Raw genomic sequence first — 18310 nt, forward strand, 5'->3', positions numbered from 1 at the left:
AAAAAAGACGAAATAATCTCGTGAGCAACAAGCGCGCTCAGCGATCAATCAAAAAAGATTTCGCTCATCTCAGCAGCCCTGCTAATAATAATATCATGGCTAACCATATGTAGGGTACGGCGCTTGTAGGTATAATGAGGTGAATCTTCCACCGCAATGTGATGAGGTACGATACTGAGCTCATCTACCGACCGCTATCCGGCCGGCATTTTTCTATATATACCATGGCGTGTGCAACAACATCAAAAAGATGAAATATGTCGGTTATCCGACGTGCTCTGCTGATCCATCCCATTCGGCTCCCCTCGCAACTGACAGTTAGATATACTACCCACTGCCTACGTGTACACGTGAATGACTGTTGTTACGTTTTTAAAACCTCCCAGCAGCACAGCAGCAGGTAAATCTTCTCTTCAACCAACTCCAGTTTCCGTGTCGTCCTACTTCTTTGGCGTCCAATTCCTGTCGTCTCATTGTGCTCTTAAGATGTCCGCAACAACAACAACATTAACTGTGATGCCCTCCTCCTTCCATCTCGGGTGGTTGAACTTGGCTAATCCGAGTCGCGAAAAAAAAAATACCGACGGAAATAACCGTTGGATGTTGTGTACAGATCATAGATATATATTTCCTCATCCGCGCGGAATGATCCGCATGACGGAACACTTTTTAAAATTTTTTAAACCGATGAAAAATTTTCCCGACAGTTTGAAGAAGAGACTGTCCGTTAAAATCATCACTTTTCTTCCCACTATATCTAATAAGATGGGCTGGGAGGTAGAGAAAAACAAAAATCACCAAACAAAATTACGTGTGTAAAAAAGTGAATTTGTTTGAGAAGAAAATCAACAACTTTTTTTTCAGTGTGGCCATTTGACCATGAAATTTTCTTTTTCTTTTTTTTTACATTTTTCCCATTCAACGTGTGTGTGAGACTTTTGATGGTCAAACAAACATTACACACCGGTGCCGGGAGAATTGAAAAAAATTCGTGATTATTACGTGGGGCCGCTCCCATCTTTTCTTCACGCACCACCACAGTTCAGCAGCTCGCCCAAGTCCTTACGTCACTCTAATGATGGATCGCGCCTTGTAAAAACATTCTGATGATCGTGATATTATAAAAAAGAAATATTAAAAGGGAATAATTCTCCCTTTCCTTCTGGATTATTGCCACTTCCCGTGACTGCCGACCGAAAAAATACCGCACCCAAGGCGAAATAAAAATAATAAAAAGAACGTTATTAACTTGGGTATTGTATGGAAAATGGAAAGGAGTTTGGCTGGGCAATGAAAATTGGGCGGAAATTAGCCAGACGTCACCTAACCCAAACGGGGAGGAATTAAAAACATATGAAACATTTTTCTTATTTTGGTTATAGAAGTGTATAAAAGCTGACCAGTTGGTGGGTGGGTGGGGCGCCATCCAGCTCCTTCTGAGAGATGTTTAAATTCAAGTATGGAACTCGCCTCCAGGTGTTGCTGTTAACGCGGTGGAGGCCTCCTATTGGACGTAATCATAATAAAAAAACCAAAAAACCGCATCCACCCGAAATTGCAACTTTTCTGTCCGATCAAAAGAAAAATGCGCGGTTCTTTTAAAAAAAGGAAAAAAAAATCATTTGATAACCCAATCAATCACGCAAATATTTATAACAAAAAATAAAAAGATCTATAGACTTTCACGGGCAATTTACCCTCCGGACAATGTTTGCCCCCCCAAAAGAAAAACCGTTTTCTCATCTCGTTAAAAGGCAACATCAAAGCGAACGTTACGTGCATTATTACCATCAAATCAAATCCCGAAAGATTCATTTCTTCATCTTTATTTCCAGGTGAGCAATTTTTTCTTATGCGGCTCGTGACGACTGCACGACACAAAAAAAAGGTCTCCTCATCGTATTATGTCATCTGAATAATAGCAAATGGGACAGCCAACAACCAAACAGCCAACAACAACAACGGCACCCAATTGTTAGCCAAATAAACCGTCACCCAGATTCGGTAATTGTTTGTCGGGAGTAACCCAGCCGGGAAGTAGATACACCGGTATATACACATTGTGCGAGCTCATAGATATCACCGTGTGATTGTCTATATTTCGGTGTGTGTGTTCTACCATCTCATCTCCAAGCCAAATGGCCTTAGCTATATAGGAGCTATTCAAATTATTGAATGCTCCTAGAAGAAAAAAAACCAACTTCCTTCCCTACCTCTTCCACCACCAGGTAAAAATGCAACGGAGAATTTGGTCCCACACTTCAATGGGCGGGCGGCGCAAAAAGGAGAAGAAGAAGAACCGAAGAAGAAAAAGAAGAAGAAGAAGAAGAAGAAGAAGGAAGGAAGGTATACGCTAGACATTACATAGGTCGATGACTTGAGCAGGGAAAAGGGTAGGAACATGAATTCCGCCAGAGGGAAGAACACACACAAAATGTGTACGGCGGCGGCGGCCATCTTCTTCGCCCGTTTTTATACCTGGAAAAGAAAAGAAAAGAACTTGGTGGGAAATGTACAAGAAAAGGCAAAGGAATTCTTTTACCAAAGACAAGGTAAAGCCAAAGTGACTCGCTCCGAAGGCCCAGTCGACACTGTGAAGCGGATCCGAACGGACCTCTCTCTCCTTTACTCCGCACCGTGCCATTTTTATCTTTTTCACAACTTATCAAAAAAGATTTTCTTAAAGAACCACACACACACAAAAAACCGGTTTTGTCTACTCCCAAGTGAAGCCCAACAAATAGTGGCGTAGGTGGGGTTATATTTCCTTTCTATTCAATCCGGCCGTAGTTCCGGTCCGGTGCGGATGTGAGAAAAAGAATTAGAGAGAAACAAACATTGTTGGTTTGTTCACCTTCACCCATCTTCCCATAGAGAGTTTGAAAATTCCATTATTATCCGTGTGTGTGTAAGTGTACCTTGTGTGTGTGCGTGTTTTTTTCCTCCTTCAAATCGGCGGTCGTGAATGGAACGGCGAATGGATCGTCGTGAACGTGAGCGCGAACGCTCCCGCCAGAGCAGTTCCAACGATCGTGTCGACTTGGATTCACGCACGCCTCTGGCCTGGCAACACCGAGATTTCAATTACCAGCACAGCGCCAATAGTCAGTCCAATTTCCACGAAAGATATCCAGGTATTGTCTTCTCTTTCCTATAATAATAATAACCGAACGAAAAATCAGTGCCATGACACACACAAAGTTCAAACAAAAAATCGGTTTGCCCCCCCCCCCCCCCTTGCCTCAATTGTTTCTCGTTATAGACCTCCGCCAGCGTTAATAATGTGCACTGGGATTATTTCGTACATGCCCTTTTATATCTCACTCTCTAGAGAACTGGTTCTTTTTACCTTTTCTTTTTATCCTTGAGAAAAAACCAGCCACTTTTGTTCTTGTTCTTCTTTTGTTTGTTATTCGACTATTTTAAAGATTGACGTGAATTATCCCGAGTGGGGGGGATAGAAAATATGGAGAAATACTGTGCGCACCTTTAGACATTCTCCCCCATCGGCAAAGACGTGATTTTTTTTCTTCATTTAAACGCTAATTTATTCAACCTTGGAAGAATTCTTCTTTAAAAAAAAAAAACCAAAAGCGGCACACGTAAGAACTGGGATCGTAAAAATTTAAAAAAAGGGGGGGGGGGGATATTGTGTCGTGTGGGGGCGGACGGAATCCCACAGAGTCCGGTGTATAGTGGTCGCTCGATTACCATTTTTCTACATTTTTTCGAGAGAGTAGAAGAAAACGCAATCGGAATATCAGACGTCAGAAGAAACGAATACACTGGACCGGCCTTGAACTTGAGAAAGGAGCATCGAGTTACACGTTGATGCTCTGCGGACTGCACATGAGCTTTTTTCACGCGCCGAGGATTATGTTAATACGCGCTGCGTACAGAAACTAAAAAATTTCCCTGACGGACTCGATGTCGGCTCATCTCTTTCCTAAAAAGAAGCGCCGACGTGTAAAAACAGACAAACTGTGAAGATGAGAAGAAGAAGAAGAACCTTGCTCCTAACATCCCTTGGGGGCTATTTTGCATATGGCTGTATATAAGTTACACGTGAAGAGAGATAGAGGAAACAAAAATTTATTTTTATACCTTGCGGCTTCTTTTTTCCTTAGTTACCGGCTGTGTGGGAGAATCGGATATCACGTGACTTTCGCTTTTTCCAAAAGGAAGAAGAAACCTGTGAGAAAAACAAAATATTTTTATGGGTTTTTTAAATTGAAAAAGAAGAAGAAGACGGGAAATGTAGGAGGACATTTGTTCGTTCAATCTCCTTCACCTGTGAAAACGGAATAACAACATTCCGGAGCTGGATCGCTATCAAACCGGAATCCCCCCCCTCACTTTCAAACAGTTTTGTTATTTTTCAAATGGACTAGATTGTTTTTTATCGTATCGGTCGACATTGGCACCTGACGGAAATTCACAAAAAGTCCATCGGTTGATGGATGGATGGCCTGGAGGATAACAAGAGACTCAAATGATTAGTTTTCCTTTTCGTGGAAGGGAGGCGGGATGACAATGACAATTCGCCTCCTTCTCATTCCCCCACCCTCAACAAAAAATTTGCCCAGTGTCCAGGGTCTATAATTTCCATCTTTACCTTTTCTTGTTGAAACTTATTTTTTGCTCGTTATCTGCCAACAGTGCGGAGAAACAAAAAAACAAAAAAATCCAAATGTTTTTCCTCTGGGCCAGTCGGATGATGATGATGAGGTTCCATAGAGACTCACACACGTACACAAAATATTATACGCCTGCAAAAGAAGGTATACAAAAAAAAGGGGGTTAGAGAGTTAGAATGTATTTTTTAAAAAATTCGATAGTAGAAGGAAAAATAACAAGACACAAAAAGTTCAAGTAGAAAGTTTGTGTGGAGGACCCCCTACCTGGGAGAAAATGGAAAAAGTCTGTATGGAGGAGAGGGGGGGATATCTTTCACAAATGGATACACCTGGAAAAACTGAAGAGGAATGTTGCTGACGGGCATAAAAAGGGGGGAGCTCAAGTTTACGAGGAGAGGGGGGAAGAATTTCAAAACTACCAAAAAAGAAAATTTACAATTTTAAAACAAGAAAAAATAACAAATTTCCCAATAGGAGAATAAAATCGATGAGCTTGAAATAATAATTTATCGAATTGTGTTTGACTTGTTTCTAACTGGGCGGCATTTTCACGCTTCAATTTCCGACCACCAGGGTCCATATAAAATCTAATCTTTTCTTCTTCTCCTATTGGCTTTGGAAAACGTTCCACTTCACGCCGAGATACTTATCTCGAAACGCGGCCTGTCTACTCCCCCCCCCCCCACACACACATTCCATCGCTCGATGGATCCGATCGGCAAAGATTCAACTCGAGCGTGAATTCCACCACCAACAAAAAACAAGAAATCCAAATTGAATTTTTTTTTTACCTCGACAAGAAGATGAGATCGTAAAATCCTCCGGATGAAAAATGCGCCATTTTGTTGTTGTTGTTGGACGGACGGACAGTGAACCGCAATGTCGACTTGTGCCGACATGTGGCGGTTGGCTCGGCTCGTTCCAAATTGTTTTCCAATCTCCCGCCGGTGAATGGAGTTGTCCGCATTCTTCCAGCTGTTGCCGAATAGAAAATAGAAAAATAACGAATGAATGTTGTTGTTGTTGTTGTTGGGTGATGACAGAAGGTGTACCGTCATCGAGCTCCGATCGCTTTTCTCACCCGAGTTTGGGTTCACGGTCAGCCCGCTCTGCGGCGGCAGCGATGGAAGATGGACGGCAAGGAGGAGGAGGCCAGCAACAACAGGCGGGCAAGAAGAGGATGATGCGCGATCACGCAGGTGCAACCAGCGCCCGAGGGCCCGCCACTGGTGGTGGCGCTCATAAGAAAGCCTCGACTTCTTCATCGACAGGAACCAGCAACCACACCGGAATGGCAGCCGCATCGTCGTCGTCGGCAGCAGAAGGAGGAGGAGGACCCGGCGGGGCTAACCGCAATTCCTCCTCGGCTCGCCCATCGCGTTCCAGCCAGGAAACAACGACCGGATCGAGCAGCGAAACGGAAACAGACGCCGAGAGGTAAATATCCCTTTTCTTTCAAAACGTGTCTTCCGGATCCAACTGGATTGTCCATAAACACAGACACACGCACAGCTTTTTGCAGACTTGGCCATCAGATTTTCCTGGTGGTGGGGGGACGTTTGTTGGGTTTATTTGTTCAATCAGGTTGGATGAGCACAAGTAGCGCTGGACCGTGCAAAACCTGCTGGCGGATTATATGAAATCGTACAAGATTATTTCAGTTACGGAATCGAAACGGTCCACAGATTTGTTTCTTTTCCCCGTTGCATTTGAAACAACACAAATGGACTCGTCATTCGAGTGTTGCGTTATCGACCCCCCAAGCATTTTTATATTTTTAAAAAGGAAAAGAAACAAACCAGTTACCGGATGAAAAGTTGAACTTGAAAAAATATAAAAATTTCCTTTTCTGGTTGTTGTTTGTTGTTGTAGAATGCAGCCAAGCCGGCCTGGAACTAGTGGGACATTGCGCTCGATGCAGTCGATGCCCTTGTTGACTCCGCTTCAGCAACATCACCTGGTTCAGCAGCAACAACAGGCCGGTTACAATCCGGTCTTGGCGGCCGCTGGAGGCATTTACGGTGTCGTCGGAATGCATCCAGGGATGATGCCGCATCCAGCTCAACTTCACGCAGCGGCAGCAGTAGCGGCGGCTGGAAATCCGACATGGAATGGAGAGCCTTGTCCAGTTCACGGATCCGGAATCCATCCGGCTCACCACCAAATGCCGATTGCTCATTACCAGACGCCCCACGGGACGATTGCGGCTTACCCGCAGCCGCTTTACAGCAGCATGTCCATGAAAAGGGCGGCGTCGATCCACGAAATGGCCATGGCCACTCCGCTGCCGGCCATCATGCCGCCGCCGCCGCCTCCGCACCACGGGCCCATTTACGGAACTCTACCGCATCCGGGCCATGGTGGTGGTCACCACCAGTTCCTGATGCCACCGCCGCCCAGTCACGAGCAGCCGACACATTTCGTCATGATGACAACGGCCCCATCGTCCATGATTCACGGTCCGCCAGCGTCCTCCCTGGGCGGACGGAGGACACGACAGCAAGGACGATCCGGCGGAGGACCCGGGTCGCTTCCACCGATGCCAGCACCGTCCCAGATGGCCACCATGCAGAGACAAGGACGTCCATTGGTGGTCAACGGCAAAAACGGACAGCCGGAACCCTTGCCAGTCAGGCACGACGCTCCTCCACTTCCGCCCAAGATCCCGCCGTCAGACGTGGCCTCCAAAACGGCGTCCAGGACCAGCAGCGCCGCCAAACCCTTCAGCTACAACGCCTGCTGCAAAGGCAACGTCGTCGTCCTCTGGGTCATCCTGGGCATCATCGGACTGGGCGTCGTCCTGGCCATCGTCTTCTACTACGCCTTCCAATAATTAAAAAAGAAAATGGACAATTTTTGTGTCATTTAATCGGACGGAATTTTTCTTATTACTGTGTGACTTTTTGATATGTACGTACATTCACCTGGTTGAAGAAATTCGCAGGTGGATGTTTTTTTTGAAAATTTCTTTTTCATCAAAATTTTTCTTCCTATTTCGCTTACGGCTCAATTTTTTTCCTACCTTCCAAGTGAGTGTAAAGAGTAAAAAAGAAAAAAGAAACTCACGTGAAAATGCGATGAGTAAGAAATAAAAAAATGAGGTTGTTGCAGCAGCAGCGAATGTAAAAGGTCAGCAGCAGCAGCAGCAATCCACTTGATCTTTTTCTGAAGTAAGCCCTCCAGGACGTGTCGTGATCCTGTAAGAGAAAGAATAAAGAAAAAAAATAACCCCAAAAGTGTGTGATCATGTTCAGAGACTGTCCATACGAAAATGTGCCTTTCTCCCTTCCTGTGTAATTTTTTCTGGGCCATTTTTTTACTTTTTTTTTTATTATTATTTAATTTAAATCTCTTTTTTTTTAGTATCTGACCCACTCGTTTAACCATTTCACCGTGTATGTGTGTGTGTGTTTTACAAAAATAAATAGGAAGAAAAAACAAACAAATTCAATTTATCGCCATCATTAATTGTTTCCTTTTTATTTATTTGTTTGGTCCTTTTTTTATTTTGTGTTTTTCAACTAACGGGAGGGAGTTGAATATTAAAGAGGGGTAAAAGAGGATAGTTTAGTATATTCTCCCCCCGCAGCGAAAGAAGAAAAAAACAAAACAAAATGGTTTCAAACAAATAATAAAAGAAAAACGAGTAGTCGTGGGCGATATTATCGGGGGAAACGGTATTCATTCCAGTTTTCTTTTCTTGCGATTTCCTGCCGGTTTCGTGTTTACTTTTTCTTCTGTTGTTGCTTCTTCAATTCCAATTCGTCGATGGGCGCCGGTTTCGTGAACGGGATCTCCTCAGCGTACGCTGTAAATAAGAGAAAAAACAAAATTTTCGTGAGTTGACGTAGACAATAACCACCAGGGCTAATTGGATGAATACCGGGAGGCATGAAGGGCTTGAGCACTTCGGGAATAATAATTCCCGTCTCCGTTTGGTTCAGCTCGAGGATGGCGCAAATCACGCGAGTGGTGGCGCACATGGTGGCGTTCAGCATGTGAACGTAGTCCGTCTGCAATTTTTTTGAAAATAAAATCAAATAAATCCAATCACGAAACACACAAGAGGAAACAGTTTTTAAAATAACCTCACCGTGGCGTTCATTTTCTTAGTCTGGCCGTAGCGAATGAGCAAGCGGCGTGACTGATAATCCAGGCAGTTTGAGCACGAGACCAATTCGCGGAAAGCACCTGAACCATAACACGAAACAATTCTCCGATAAATAAAAAAAATAAAATTTCTTTTTGAAAAAGAAAAGAAATAATCTTATAACTGGGCGTGGCCTCGTCGAGATTGTTCACAACAGCACGTCACCCTATTAACCATTGTTATCGTGACTATCAAAAAGAATGAAAAGAAGGGAAACCCAGTCACGATTGGCTTAATTCTTTCACCGCTAAGTTGAAATTTTTCTCAAAAAAGAGCCTCGGGGTGAGGTGGTAGTGGTGGGAGAAAGGAAGCATTCCGCTTTAGTAATCGGTCATCAACCGGAGCTGACACACGCACGATAATATAATTTTCTACTTAAAAATAAGATGAAAGGACGATGTGACAGGGAAAAGAATTATTACCCGAGCCTGGAAACCAAGCTTCCAAATCGAGTTTCTTGGCTGCAGCGTTGTTCAACGCTCCCGAAACGATGTTGACAATCCTGTAGGGGATGTTGAGGGCCTGGTAAAAAGCTTCGGCGTTGCCAATCATTTCGTCCATCATCTGCCACGACAAGTTGTCGTGTGGCGATGTGATGCAAAATTGCTCCACCTGGTTGGAGACGGCAAACAAAAATTTCATATTCATCCGTCCCCTATGACAGTAGAAGAAACTCTGTGGGAAAGTCGAAGGTATACCTTTTGGAATTGATGGACGCGGAAGATGCCGCGGGTATCGCGCCCGTGAGAACCCACTTCCTGGCGGAAGCAAGTCGAGATTCCGGCGTAGCGTTTGGGCAACTCCGACTCTTTCATCCACTCGTCGCGATGGAAAGCGGCAATCGGCTGCTCAGAAGTGGCGATCAAGTACTTTTCATCCACTTCCTTGTCCTCCGCCTTTTCACTGCCTTTACCAATCACCTGTCAACATTGTACAATTGTTTGTAAATTCTGGAAAAAAGTGACAAATGACAAATGGGTGGGAAAGGAAACCTTGTAGAGTTCGTCGTCGAACTGAGAAAGTTGGGCGACATCCTGCATAATATCTTTGCGCATGAAAAAGGGCGTTCCCATGGCGATGTAACTCTTGGTTTGGAGAATTCGCAGTGCCAGCTGGATCAGAGCCTAGAACAGATGTAGAGCATGACAAAGAAAATGTTTGATTTTCAGGCTGGTGGTGGTGGTTATGATCCATCATTAATGTCACGGTGTTATCGTGTTTCATACCTGCTCCAAGAAAACCATGGGACCGAGAAGGTAGTAGCCTCGACCACCGGCAGTCACGGTACCTCGCTCGGCATCCATGCCCTCAACCATATGGATGAGGTCGACATGCGAGTATTTCTTGCGGGAAGCGCAATCGCCAAACGTCCGCTCGACCACATTTTCGTCCTGCAACACAGTATAACATGTTAACCAAGTCCAACCATCGAAAAAAGCAAAACGGGGCACACCTCATTATCGCTAACGTGGCAGGAAGGATGGAGGTGATTTCCCATCTCTCTCAGACCAGCATTCCTCTCCTTCTCGGTGTCATCAAGTTTCTTGTTGGCTTCGACAATGGCTTTATCCATCATTGAGCTGACTTTCTTGATTTGGTTGACGGTCAGTGGTTTCAACTGCTCACCAGTGAGGCTCATTGAGGCCATGATTTCTTCCAGTCCATCGGGGAGAACATCATCACCAACAGGTTCTTTTTTCTGTAAATGAAAGAAAAGATTTAAAAAAATGAAATCTCAGTAATGAATTTTGAAGATGCCACATAGGGAGACGTGCTGCTACAATGGGAAAGACTGTGAGGGGACCAACTCATGCTTCAACATTCAAATCCAGTAGGTAGGCATAGCCAGTTTACCTGGATAGAACTTTCTATCGCAATGATGTGATTGTACCAGCGATTTATGTGTGGATAGCTGGAGAGCACTGGTTTAGGCACTGAACCGTGTACAAGTAAATCCAAATAACTTGGAGTGTATCCATCAATATAGCTATGAGATTGCAAGTGGGAATTCAAATTTTCCAAATTTTGGGGAGTGGACAGATTTTGGAATGGGCTCTTGGCCTCTGGAGATTCAGTTTTGGGCGTGGGAGGTTTTTTCCGTTCCAGCTGAAAACCATTTGTGAAGATGTTTCGCTCAATTTAAATTTAGAAGCCAAAAACAAGAAAACTACCTTCATCTTCTCTCCGATTTCCTTGCTGGCCGAGTTCTTCAGCTTGTTCAGCTGATCAAGTTGGAATCGCACTGCAATGCAAATGAAACACTGAGAAATGTAATGCAATTCAGATTCAAATGTTCAGACATACGTTGCCTCCATTGGTTGTCCTTTTCAACAATCAAGTCTACAAGTTTTACATCCTTGTATCTTTTCCTTTGGTTCTCCCTCATCTTTTCGGGATCGCCTCCCTTGTCGGCACGAAATAGATCGATGTCGAGAACCATTTTCTAGATTCGTTTGAAAGGAAATGAATCCACTAGCAAATCTTAGCTGCTGAGAAAGAGAACGATAAACGGGCTGACGCAACCGGCGGAAGAAGAACGGTATTACTTTCTCTCAATTCAGCGGAATTTTTGGCCACGCGTGACAGGGCCCGTGGACAAGAAAAAAGGGCTAAACAGCAACTCTTATCTCGGTAGATCATTTGAGCACTAGATGGCATTAAAATTTCGTTCAAAATCGTGAGTTGGCCAGAGTTGGCCACAATTTGTTTTAATCAAGATGTTTATGAAGGTCCCTCCTATCAAGGACTTAACAATAAATAAAGTTTAATCTTTAGGAACGCGTGAGTTACTGCATATTGCCCCTAACGCAGTAAGCACTGGCTATTCGCAATGTACAAGGGTACAAGTATAAAAGTCCCGAAGTTGTAAATATATAAAATTATTTCCAAAATTTATTCTCAATTATCGTTAATCGGTTTGGCATCAAAGCCACCTCAATTTTGGCCAAATTTCTTTTCTTCAAACTGATGACTGCAATCGTGAAAAACTTTGTTTCGTCCCATTCACGTTTGACAGTTGTCAAATAAGATTTTATTCTAATGCAAGTCATGATCAACAGATAAGCCAAAGAAATGATGTAACTACAATTTGTCATTCTGTCTTCTCTCCCTATTTATAATGTTTCAAATAAATTTTATTATATCAGATGGGTACAGAATTATGCGCACATATTACGTACACACGATGACTCCACATGATATTATTATCTCATCTCCAAATATGGATTCTATAAATAAGGCTCAGTTGGGAAAACTAACTGACCCATTGTAAAAGAAATCGAGTAAAAATGGCTCGTTTCACAGTGCGTGTTAGTTTTGTGTTAATTTTGAGTTGCTGGACGATTTTGTTCTACCGCATTTATACCTTGGAACTGCAAGAACTAGAAATTAGACTCGCAGCCAAAGTTGAGGCTAAAATCGCCCAACTTGAAGCAAAGGTGACACAACTGGAGGCTCAACTCCAACTGAATGTAAGTCTACTGTTTAGTTTAATTGAAATTTCACTGTGGGTTTAACATTCACTTATACGACAGAATAAACTCGCGGACAAGATTTGACGTTTAAGTTGACGCAACTTGAGGCCAAAAATGTTCAACTGGAAGTCAATATCCAAGAGCAAGGAATGATCCTAACTTCCTTGTTACAAGCGGCCGAACTTCCAGTTTCTGCTACCGGTCGGAAATCATCTCCAAATAATGGCGAAACTGCAATTCGCCCGGCTGGAAAGAGCGGAATCCCAAGGACATGCCCAGAACTTCATGCGACTGATCCTTCAATCTTCACTTCCATCCGGAATGCAATGGATCGATCAGGACGGGCAAGGCCTCGGCGATGACCCAATTTACGTTTATTGCGACATGGCATTATCAGATAAAGTGTGTCGAACATGAAGACCCTTTTTATTGATTTCAATTGGGTAAAAGAATAAAAACTAATTATTCATTTTTATTTTTGGGCAGGATCGACATCCATTTTACACGACAGTGAATCTTCATTGGATGTGGGTCACTGCGCAGACCCCGGGTGTTATTCACGATTAATCAACTACACCGCGTCCATTGGACAGATAAAAGCTTTGGCTGAACTATCAACTGAATGTCATCAATTCGTTAAAGTCAGTATATCATTTGATTAATTGATTTTCGTAATAAATCTTGTCTCTATTCGTTCGATAATTTTATTAGTACGATTGCTACTACACCCCGTTCGAGTTAAATGGCGTCGCCTATGGTGGAACGACAGAGAAGGAAATGCGCAATACTTTTGGGCCGGAAATAAAACGTACAGAATTCACACCTGCCAGTGCGGAATCGATGGAAACTGTGTCGATTCAGCGGTGAAATGCAACTGTGACACGATTTCACCAATTCAATTAGTCGACAGCGGTGAGTTGCGGTTGCAATCCAACACTTTTTTAATTAAATTAAAAACCATAATGCGTGTGCTTCCACAGGTGTCATCACTGACAAAAATGTTCTGCCCGTCACCCGTTTGAATTTCGGCAGAACTCAACTGGAAACCTCGTCCGGCGTCCACACGCTGAGTCGATTCGAGTGTACGGGAACCGGATCTTTCACTGGATTATTGCCAAAGTCCTGCCAGGATCTGTGGCTGATTGGTCACACCCCAAACGAATTTTATCCCATCAAAGGTGCCAAAATGATGGAATCGGTTTTCTGCGATTTGACTGCCCTTTTACTGCCATGGCACCGGGAGTCTATCTGTACGACAACCAAAATTACAACATATTTCTCACGGGTTTCATGTTGAAGGAGGAAATTGTCGCATCACTTTGAGAAATTTATTTATTTTCAAACAAATAAAAATAATTTAACAATTTTGGTTATTTTGCCAATTCTTTCCAGTTTATTACTATAGAATAATGTTAATTGATTAACCACAGGGTTAAGCTATTTCGTCAATTGGGTGTATATATACAAGTTCTTTATTGTCGCGACTGCAATTAATTCTATCTGCTCGGTGTAGTTCAATTGAAAAGTCGTTTGGCAACGAGTAGATATTTACTGCCGGGCCATTTGCAAACAAGAAAAGAAATTAAAAGGCCGCCGCGTCCTTGACGATATTTTGCGTGGTTCGAGAGTGGGCTGGGCAACACACGTGTTATTGTTTCCGTTCGGTTGATTAGGCCGTCTCTAAAACATTGTCGATCGATTGAACGAAGCGCTTTCGGTGTCCTAATTAAAATATGTAATTGAACAGCTTCAAACGGGGGGTTTGGCAACGGCCTGTTGCTGGTCATTTGTTATAGACGTCCAATTAGCGTGCTGGCAAAGTACTTGGTAACCTTTCAGAACAGCAGAATTTCACAGACAAATGTTTTTAACTATCCGCCACTATAGAAATAAAATAAAACCCAAAAAGTTTCCCTGTATACTTTTGTACGATTACTAGGAAAATAATACATTTTCGGCGTGAATTGGTATACCATCGCTCAGCATACAAAGTTGAGCGGGTATATGACAGCTAGCGATTTAACGAAGCGTTCCACTTGGCGGGCAAGTTTGAGACCACCATCCAAAAAAGAACATGTACAAATAGTCTAAAAGTTTGAAATTGACTCAATTTAAAATGTGTTCAAAACAAATATATGAAAAGTCCATCATTTTGATAGTGACTAAATGGAGGCCATAAGTCTTCTATTTATACTTCAAGGACTCCAGTTTTATCAAAAAGTCATGTGAATATTTCATGTGACCCATATAAGAACGTCATTCTCCTTTAATTTTTAGTGTCAACAACTTTGTTTTTAACATGTGGTCTAAATTCAGTTTCTCTGGCATAAGGTAAAATTCGTCAAGAGCTTTTGTTTTATTTTGCAGGATTTTAAATTGAATTTGGGTTATAGTCTTGATAGGATGAAGTTCGTATTGATTTTCGTTATATCAACGCAGCAAACGCAAAAGGAACTGGGTGGCCGCCACCGTCATCAAGTTCGTGATCAATAATTATCAACAATCCCTTTTCACTACGATCCTTTAGAACTAATGACCCTTACTTCCGTTTCTCAAGACCAATCCGACCCACACCCATTCACAAGTAACAGTCTCTTTTATGAAGTTCAAGTCATTCCATTAAAACTGTAAAATCTTTCCTAGAATGACGAGGAGTCAAGCGGGGAATTATTCGACAATCAGGATCCTTTTAAGGGCATTCAGAGCAGTGCATAGAAAATTCACCCGATCAAAATGAAGAGAATCAAGAATTAGGACGTATCGTGATTGTCCACCAGTACATACTCCAGTCAAATACCTGGCAACATCCTGCCAAGGATCAACAACTACGGTTCTCAGGATCAGCAACAAGAAAAACGCTTTAACGGTAGTTCACCGACTCGACTTTACAATGCCCTTCTACCTTAAAGGTTACATCCCAGTGTATACATGTCTAAAAGTATCAGGTGTCGTGTATCCCGGCCTACCGTCGTATAAACGCAACCCGGAAATCGATAAAAGCCAATTCCCAATAAATCCTAAACTCGAGTCCAAAACGTCAGCTCAGTACTAAATTCATCTGCTATACTTTTCAAGTTGGAAAGATCTTGAATCGATATGTCAATCGAAATAATGGACACGCAGTGTGTACAACTCTAACCGAGCGGCGGCCACGGCCGACAGTTCAATCAGTCGAGATGAGTTGGTCCAAAGAAGAACTGATGAAAAACGTGTCGTCTCAAATGGAGAAACTGGAAAGAAATGGGAGAATTCCTTCGCTGGAAAAACTACTTTGACGACCTCGACCAGATGGGCAGTCGTTTCCAGCACTCCGGGTTTTTCTTGTTTGCTAAGTGATGGTATTGTATTCCTTCCATCGTTTAAGTCTGACGGATCAGATCGTATTCTGTAACCCCTCTCAGTTGAATGCGTCAGCACATGAGATTCTATGCCGATCCTGCGTGGGTTTTATTCGATTTGCCGATGGTAAGTTATTCACTGTGTAAACCACTTGTGTTCCGTTTATTAAATATATTCAATGATTCAGTCAATATAAATCTCTTGGAGGGTATAAACCTCATAAATATTTCAAATCATTTGATCCTCCACTCGTGTGGTGTTACATACAAGAAATTAGTTTTGCGACAAATAATTATTTTACAAGCAACTCTGTCTGATAATTAAGAAAAAAGACCAATGAGCTTTGCGAGGTATAGTACAGACAGGAACTCATAAGGGACTCGTCAATGTTTGCAACCAGCAGCTGTTTGCGGCAGGGAACTGATTAGTAGGAGCGCTCGACAGTCGACACACACCAACACGCAACATCACATGCATGTCTCCACAGAGTAAACAGTAAACACGCAGTTGATGTGTTTGAGTTGAAATTAATTAAACGCCGACAAACGTGTCGACCCAACTTTCTCCGTTTGAAAATAAGCGCGAAAAGACTTTTGACACAGCAACAAGTAATATGAAGTGTCAATTAACTCCTGTCAATGTTCGTACACTTCAATGTGGAACGTGTTGATCAACTTCCTGGCGATGTGGGAAAGGGCCCGCCGGAATTCCGTACTCGTCGACATGTACATGACGGGATTGTAGATGCTGTGCAGGAGGAAAACGTCCCACATGTACGTCCACGTCAGGAAAACGGCGTCGCAGTCACCTTCGAGTTTGACGCACCAGTACAGGGCCATGGCGTAAGACGAGACGGGGAATGTGCACAGCCAAAAGGGCAGGACGTTGACGGACATGTCCAGCGCTGCCCGCACTTCCAATCGGTTGATTTTCGTCTGCCCGCCAGGCTCCTTTAGAAAACATTGACCGCTGGAATGGCCGTCAGCAGTTCCTTGATGATCCGGCGAATCTCCAGGATCGATTCTGACCAGGTGATCCGATTTGGAAGCGGTCGCATTTTCCGGAAATGTAATGAAAACTCTTTCCGCCGTTTCCGGAGACGATTCCACCCCTTCCGGTCCTGAAAATAAAAATAAATAAATAAATAAATAAAGAAAGAATTGAGAAAAATGATTTAGAATTAGGATCATTGCGTGGGTTTCACCAAGTCGGTCTAAACTCTCACTGTAATCGGATCAAACGGCAGTTATTAAAAATTGATCATTTGCGTCAGTCAAAATAAAAATAAGCAGCTATACATCCGACGGATCCATTAACTCTGATTTGAAAATGCACTTTAGACACTACAACTTGGGAATTTTACCTGTAAATAAATAATTCAATTACTGGGCAAACAACTATCAGGGCACAGTTTTTCCAGATATAAAATGTCAAAGTTCAAGTCTATGCGCAACTCACCGGAGAAAAGGGACGGCCGGATTTTGCTCCGGTCCTTGACGAACGTCACGGTGACCGACGTCGCGGGATAACTGGGCAGATACTGGCGGATGACGGATTTCGATGCCAAGAAGATCTTGACGTGGAGCAGGACGCAAACGATGCCCAGCAGAAAATTCAAAACGTACACCCAGTGGACGTGGGACAAGTTGAGGGTGCAGGTGTAAATCGACTGGTGGTCCGTCCAGAAGGGAATCGTCACGACGACAAAAGTCACGGCCGAAGCGGCTGAAACGGTGGCAACGACGCCGCGATTGGTGACCGTTTCCTTGTACCACTCGTAGCGGGCGATGGCCAAGTAGCGGTCGAAGGCGGCCATGGCCAGGCAAATCAACAGGATGGAATAGTCGACCGGGCAGAGGAGAATAAAGATCCGGCAGGCCAGTTCGTCGTGATTATTAACAACGACCAGTTCCAGGATGCATTCCAATAGAAATAGGCATTCGAAGAGCGAAACGGCCGCCCAGAAAACGTGACGGGGGTAACGCAATTGGCGGGAATTGCTCACCACTAAAATGACGAGGCAATTGAGAAACATGGCCACCGTGACGGCCGAGGTGCGGTACAACTCTTGGACGGACGTGAGGTTCTGTTTCATGACGTTGAAATCGAACGAAATCATCGGCGAATGATGCGGAGCGCTGCTGGAGTTGACGAAGGAAGCCAGTTGGTCGTCCATTCTGGACTATTGTGATGGACAGACTAAAAAGGATGAGCCTGTCCACTGTCATGAGATATGCTGGGCGTTTGCCCGTTTCTTTTCTCATCCAAGGCGTCGTAGAGTTTTTCTCGCATGCGCGGATCTCTGCTGGGAAACTTTTAGGAATTTTTTTGATTATTACTGGGTGGCTATTCTTCGCTAGTGCACAATGTCCCTGCGTCAATGGCGTACCGGTTGAACTGTTTTCAAGTCTCTTTTTATTTATCACGCTTCACTAGTTCTCAATTGAAATTGTCATGGAAACCGACCTATAGTGTGGCCGTCACACCTTACAAACACAACCGATATATTAAATATCTCTAAACAAAATAATTTGATTGCTGATGGTAGCTTGAAATCCCATAGAACTTAAAGCTGAAACGCTTATATTCCAAAATATAACAATTAAATGTTGTTTCATTTAAAAGAAAAATGTGAATTTCACGGTAAATCCCGCAAGAAATGGACGGCCACTCCACCGCCGTGTCATGAAAAAAAAGACGAAAACGTTCAG

At 43.4% G+C, this 18310-nt stretch overlaps 4 protein-coding genes and 3 long non-coding RNA genes across 9 annotated transcripts; 2 read left to right on the forward strand and 5 right to left on the reverse strand.

Annotated features, from left to right (window-relative positions):
* Positions 1–853: 853 nt before the first annotated feature.
* LOC124316668 lies at positions 854–3004 on the reverse strand. 2 transcript variants are annotated; one of them, XR_006911932.1, is made up of 3 exons: positions 2919–3004; positions 2214–2478; positions 854–1504 (listed from the first exon to the last, which is right to left on the reverse strand). It is a non-coding gene; the product is annotated as an uncharacterized LOC124316668 (long non-coding RNA). The 2 variants fall into 2 exon arrangements; XR_006911931.1 differs by lacking the exon at positions 2919–3004 and adding an exon at positions 2543–2657.
* On the forward strand, positions 2559–7853 carry LOC124316259 (trithorax group protein osa-like). The gene is made up of 3 exons (XM_046782094.1): positions 2559–3134; positions 5681–6074; positions 6510–7853. The coding sequence occupies exons 1-3, from the start codon at positions 2966–2968 to the stop codon at positions 7468–7470; spliced, it is 1524 nt and encodes a 507-aa protein (XP_046638050.1). The 5' UTR covers positions 2559–2965; the 3' UTR covers positions 7471–7853.
* On the reverse strand, positions 4110–5673 carry LOC124316647. Its single transcript, XR_006911911.1, has 4 exons — positions 5429–5673; positions 4616–4769; positions 4292–4469; positions 4110–4192 (listed from the first exon to the last, which is right to left on the reverse strand). It is a non-coding gene; the product is annotated as an uncharacterized LOC124316647 (long non-coding RNA).
* LOC124316692 lies at positions 6087–6537 on the reverse strand. The gene is made up of 2 exons (XR_006911957.1): positions 6444–6537; positions 6087–6258 (listed from the first exon to the last, which is right to left on the reverse strand). It is a non-coding gene; the product is annotated as an uncharacterized LOC124316692 (long non-coding RNA).
* Positions 7854–8083: 230 nt separating the features above from the next.
* Positions 8084–11390, reverse strand: LOC124316218 (serine--tRNA ligase, cytoplasmic-like). 2 transcript variants are annotated; one of them, XM_046782027.1, is made up of 11 exons: positions 11092–11390; positions 10959–11029; positions 10642–10893; positions 10241–10486; positions 10014–10178; positions 9780–9911; positions 9486–9707; positions 9210–9399; positions 8731–8828; positions 8521–8650; positions 8084–8445 (listed from the first exon to the last, which is right to left on the reverse strand). In XM_046782027.1, the coding sequence occupies exons 1-11, from the start codon at positions 11225–11227 to the stop codon at positions 8363–8365; spliced, it is 1725 nt and encodes a 574-aa protein (XP_046637983.1). In that variant the 5' UTR covers positions 11228–11390; the 3' UTR covers positions 8084–8362. The 2 variants fall into 2 exon arrangements, with proteins under 2 accessions (XP_046637983.1, XP_046637984.1); XM_046782028.1 differs by lacking the exon at positions 10642–10893 and having other exon boundaries at positions 11092–11388.
* A 684-nt stretch (positions 11391–12074) lies between these two features.
* Positions 12075–13635, forward strand: LOC124316738 (neurexin-4-like). The gene is made up of 5 exons (XM_046782685.1): positions 12075–12257; positions 12353–12461; positions 12747–12905; positions 12972–13172; positions 13241–13635. Exons 1-5 carry the CDS (start codon positions 12075–12077, stop codon positions 13555–13557), a joined length of 969 nt encoding a protein of 322 aa, XP_046638641.1. The 3' UTR covers positions 13558–13635.
* A 2117-nt stretch (positions 13636–15752) lies between these two features.
* On the reverse strand, positions 15753–18247 carry LOC124316348 (5-hydroxytryptamine receptor 1F-like). Its single transcript, XM_046782244.1, has 2 exons — positions 17058–18247; positions 15753–16719 (listed from the first exon to the last, which is right to left on the reverse strand). Exons 1-2 carry the CDS (start codon positions 17773–17775, stop codon positions 16235–16237), a joined length of 1203 nt encoding a protein of 400 aa, XP_046638200.1. The 5' UTR covers positions 17776–18247; the 3' UTR covers positions 15753–16234.
* Positions 18248–18310: the final 63 nt, after the last annotated feature.

This window comes from Daphnia pulicaria, chromosome 12 (genome assembly GCF_021234035.1).
Source record: "Daphnia pulicaria isolate SC F1-1A chromosome 12, SC_F0-13Bv2, whole genome shotgun sequence".
Taxonomy (NCBI): Eukaryota; Metazoa; Arthropoda; class Branchiopoda; order Diplostraca; family Daphniidae; genus Daphnia; species Daphnia pulicaria.